At 41.6% G+C, this 5,000-nt stretch overlaps 1 protein-coding gene across 2 annotated transcripts in view; it reads right to left on the reverse strand.

The window, feature by feature from the left end:
* Positions 1–2,286: 2,286 nt before the first annotated feature.
* The window catches only part of LOC138045086 (uncharacterized), a 27,098-nt gene continuing 24,384 nt past the window's right edge, over positions 2,287–5,000 (reverse strand). The window contains exons 15-18 of one of the 2 annotated variants that reach the window (XR_011131533.1): positions 4,709–4,768; positions 4,016–4,122; positions 2,593–3,638; positions 2,287–2,472 (exon numbers count right to left, since the gene is read on the reverse strand). Coding sequence is in view for 1 of the 2 variants with exons in the window: in XM_068891470.1 (XP_068747571.1) it covers positions 3,444–3,638; positions 4,016–4,122; positions 4,709–4,768 (362 nt within the window). In the remaining variant the exon portion in view is untranslated. Of the gene's footprint in view, positions 2,473–2,583; positions 3,639–4,015; positions 4,123–4,708; positions 4,769–5,000 lie in introns of those variants that run through there. The other variant, XM_068891470.1, reaches the window with a different exon arrangement.

Here is a 5,000-nt window from a genome sequence, read left to right on the forward strand (position 1 = left end):
TAACATCAGATGATCATCATGTCTAAAAGATCGCTTAGGTCCCTAAGCGATCTGTTAAGATCACCGATCGTTTCACATGTACCTCCGCAAATGTCATTTATTGCATAACCTGTACGTTATGCAATAAATTATACATTGGTGAGACAGGTAGACGACTAGGTGACCGTTTCCGCGAACACCTTCGCGATGTTGAGAAGAATGACAAGGATGCATCTAAGCCAGTCGCTCGCCATTTTAATCTGCCTAACCACTCCAAAAAACACATGGCTATCTGCGGCCTTTCCCTACATCTAGGTACGACGGAAAGCCGCAAGAATCTGGAACAAAAATTCATCTTTCAAATCGGCACCCTTAATCCTCACGGTATTAACGAACGCTTTTCGTTTAACTAATATATTCCTACTTTTCACGTTGCCATGTTACCACCAATAGCGTAGCTCCTACTCTACTATAAAAACTACACGTAACCCATAATCCCTCGATTCGCTCTGACGAAGGGCTAACGCTCGAAACGTCAGCTTTTAGAATCTCTGTACGGTGGTCAATTTACATTATCAACTCCGTTGATAAACCAAATTTTTGGATACGAAGGAATGTTGGATTAAATTTCAAGTCAGAACACACGAGGGTTTGTTTGCGTCGTTTCAAGCCTTCGGTCGGCAGAAAACTTTAAAACTTAACGCTGTGCCATCCATTTTTCGTTGGAAGAAAATATCTCCCGCTAAATGAAAAGCAACAAAGCATAGAAGTCCGATCAAGCGAAAAAACATGATGAAAACCTCAGAAACAGCTACGATGAGCGTGACCAGCAATTCCGTGACCTGTGTGTCATAATTTTCACATAGATTCCGGAGAAAACCAGGAATCCCCTGACTTACTTTCTTAACTCTCAGTTGTTGAGGAAAGGAGTTTAAACAGGAGTATTTAGTAATTTTTATGGCATTCCCATTTTGCGTGCATTCGAACAAAGAAACACATACCGTGTCAAAAACCACACGCAACTAAATAAATTTGATTTCCTGAAATTTCCCAACAGTGTTCAGGATCAAACCCTTCACTGAAGAACCATTTCTTTCAATAATAAAGCAAAAAAATGGACAACATTTTTTTTGCTTTATTATTGAAAGAAAAATGGACAAGTTGCTGTCCATTTTGTTGCTTTATTATTGAAAGAAATGGTTCTTCAGTGAAGGGTTTGATCCTGAACACGAGACATGGGCGTTGAACAACGCTATGACAGAGAAGCTTGTAGTCGCACAGCGAAAGATGGAACGCATAATGCTGGATATTACCCTTCGAGACCGAAAGCGAAACACCTGGATTCGACAAGAAACTGGTGTAAGCGACAACGTCAATGCTATCAGGATGGCAAAGCATAGATGGACAGGTCACATAGCACGGCTATCAGATAATAGATGGACCATTAGAGCAACGGAGTGGACCCCAAGAGATTGGACCAGAAAACAGGGCCGTCCAAAAGCACGCTGGAGGGATGATCTCACCAGACAGCTTGGACCTGCAAGGTCGAGATTGGCCAAGGACAAGATATCTATGGGATCATTCCAGGGAGGTGCTCCTCCGTCAGGAGCGAACTTAGCCCTGTTAATGATGATGATTGATGATTAAACAAATTACTCAGCACTTGTATTGCTGTGGCTGATAAGTCTCTGATGTAAGTATAGACCAGTGAATTTTATCGTAGTATCAATTTATTGAAGTAGTAAGCTAGAACAAATTTATTTGCACAAAAGTCAACTTGGCACACTACAGTTTCACATCAGTCACCCACAACGTCCGCTTTAGATACCGCTAAACAGTAGAATTACAACAGGAAAGCTTCAGTGGAGTTTCAGGATTAATTGCGACCGAGTAATGGAACACAATCTGGATCCAAAGGAAAAATAAGAATCACGTCGGGAATACATAAAACAAAAACTGGCCATTCAAAGATAGACGAAATAATATAAAAACTCATGTTTGTCAAATCTCGTCATAAATTAACAAATACAAAACAGAAAACATCTTCAGTACTCAGGCTCTGAAAATTCAACTGATAGACACCGAAAATTTGTAAACACCTCGAAATCAAGCCGATACAAATTTGGTGAAAATTGATGCACAGTTCACTTTGTGCGATTTTTGGATAAACTGGCATTCGACTTTAATTTCTTTGTAACTTGCCGAAAATGGCGCGAAAAGCCCATTCCCCACCTCGTATTTCATACTGTTAACAAATCACCTCTTCACATCGCAGAAAATCAAGTAGAAATGTACGAGAAACTTTCCAAACTAGAATTTATTCATTTGAAACAAAAATACAATTTTAAGTTTGAAAATACTGTTCTATAATTAAAATAAACAGGAGATCCTTAACACCTATACAAAACTACATGTAATTTTTTACATTCCTTGGGAATTCAAAATCAAACACCATCACGATTATTAGGCCATTTTCGAATTCTCACGGCTGGACTGGATCTAGCATGAAATGGAGGCTAATGCGGGCAAATCTTTTCAAATGCAAATTACTTTGCCCGCATTAGCCTCCATTTCATGCTAGATCCAGTCCAACCGTTAGAATACGAAACTGGCCTATTGGGAGCTTAATAAGCAGCAACTACATCAATTCGTCCCATAACAAGGGATTTAATTAACAGGTGCCAGTTGGTGAGACGATGGATAGCGCTATCCGCAAGATAAATCACTATTCAGTGGATAAACACTGGCAAAACTAATTGCGCTATCCACCTTTTGAACAACTGGGGGAAGGGAAGGATTAGCTTTGCAGACCCCGAACACGCGTTTTCCGTTCTGGTACACTTCTTTGTCGTACTCTTTCTGACAACCAAGCCAAAGGGCCAAATTTAAAGGTCATCCCACTTAGTTGAACTTAAGCAACTGCAAAGCAAAGACCGAAATATTCCAGCCTTCAGTGAACGGGATTCGAACCCATGACCGTGCGATTGCGCAGCAACGTGCTCTACCAACTGAGCTATGAAGCCAACTCAGTGGGAGCTGGTCAATACGTACGTACGCACGTACGCACGCGTGCACGCACGTACGTTCTAATTTTCAATTCAGTCTATTCCGCAGATGAAAGAAAACACTTGTTTGGATATTTGACAGCTAAGACTATTTAAAATAGTATAAGAAGGATGGACGTTACGAACTTTCTAAAACGGTTTTACATTTTGTAAAAATGTTGAGTGAAAATATTCGAAACTAAATATTCACTCTCTATAAATGTTCTAAACGCATACTAAGTAAGGCGTGACATTTCAGATTAAAATACTATATTGGTTTTCTTTACGAAAAACTACATTGAATTCTAAATTCCTCGATTATTTAATACGTATTTGACGAATGGGTTCGTTTTGAACGATTTTCCCACTTTTTTTTCTTTCTTTCCCATACTAAATTTAAAACCGAGCACCAAACTAATCCTAACCACGAATGCTTTGCTCCACGAGCCCGTGAGCGTCTACTCTCCAGCGGTAGGGCTGCCAGTTGTCTGTGTCATGCGCACGGATAACCCTTAACCCTTGCTCTTCTACGCCAATCTCAGCATGGACGTCTAGCGGGGAATCATCATCGTCTCGCACCAACGCAAAAGCATCTATCGCAAACACGGACGTGATCTGCCAAGAAAGACCATGAAATATGTTAGAGAGAAGACAATTCTATTTGGGACGTATAATCGGTTTGAGGAAAAAAATGATGAGGTATTTTAAATATCACGAAATCTCTAAATTTTAATACGAATGACTTCCCCTTCAAGAGTAGTTGACACATAAATTTAACGGGTTACTTCGCAACGTTGATCAAAGTTTCGCGTGTATGCAAGTCGTTGCAGTCTTGGCCCCCAGTTGTTCAACGATGGATAGCGCTATCCGCCGGATAAATCACTATCCAGTGGATAAGTAATAGAGAAACCAATTGCGCTATCCGCCTTTTGAACAACTGGGGCCTGGACACAAGTAGTGTTGCTGTAATAAAGCTCACGAGTTTCCCGTACATTTCCATGAAGATCTTTCCCCAGACTGCCATAGGGTGTGGTCGGTCTTTCCCGAACAGAGAACTGCAAATTCCCGTTTTCGTCTTTGATGTGAACCTTTGTCAGATCTGGAAGTGTAGAAATGAAATTAAAATGAGATGTTTAACACCGCGAAAGAAAAGCGGTGCTATCGGAGTAACCACATTGCATTCATTTGCTGTCTGCCAGAAGATAGTGTTACGATAATCAAGACTGCTTTATTTCGCCTCGTGTCATTTTCTAAGCAAGTTAATTGAAAGGGATTTACATGCCTCAAATATAATAACAGTTACATGGCGTTTTACCGTAGAATTCTCTGAGATGACTTCACGAACTGTATGTGGGAACGACCCACAGTGTTAATCAGGGGCCAACCAGGGCCTACGGTTTATAGTCCTTATCCGAGAAGACTTGAAAGTCTAACCATTTGCAGGCAGCACTTTCTCCTCAGTTATTTTAAGACCCTGTATGTTGGTCCGACTGCGGTTGTGAACCCGCGATCTTCCGCACGAAAGCACGGTGCTCAACCAACCGAGTCAGCGGTCGTTGGTTCCGGTAAAAGAGGCTCAGCTACTCCTTCATTGCACTGCACACCATAGGGAAGTGATCTCCAAATATCGACGTCTTTCTATTCACGCTATACTGGAACCTGCCGGTGTGACACGTTTGCCTTACCTGATACTGAATATGTCCTGTCAGGACGAGACGGCTCACTGGCTTCAATGCTGATTTGTTCTAATTGAGAGAAGAAAAAGTAAAATTGATAAGCTGGCAGCTGAGCAACGGGGGAAAGGACAACTCAAAAATCGGAGACGCAGACAGGAATCGAACCCGCGTCCTCCGTAACACCCCGAGGATGATCTACCCATTGAGCTTGAAGAACTCCTCGGGAGCTAGGGGATGTCCCGCTGGTCTGCGGGCTCTTCAAAGTCATGCGCCAACAACTTTTCAAATGCAACTTTGTAAT

This window comes from Montipora capricornis, chromosome 1, assembly GCF_036669925.1.
Source record: "Montipora capricornis isolate CH-2021 chromosome 1, ASM3666992v2, whole genome shotgun sequence".
NCBI classification, from domain to species: Eukaryota; Metazoa; Cnidaria; class Anthozoa; order Scleractinia; family Acroporidae; genus Montipora; species Montipora capricornis.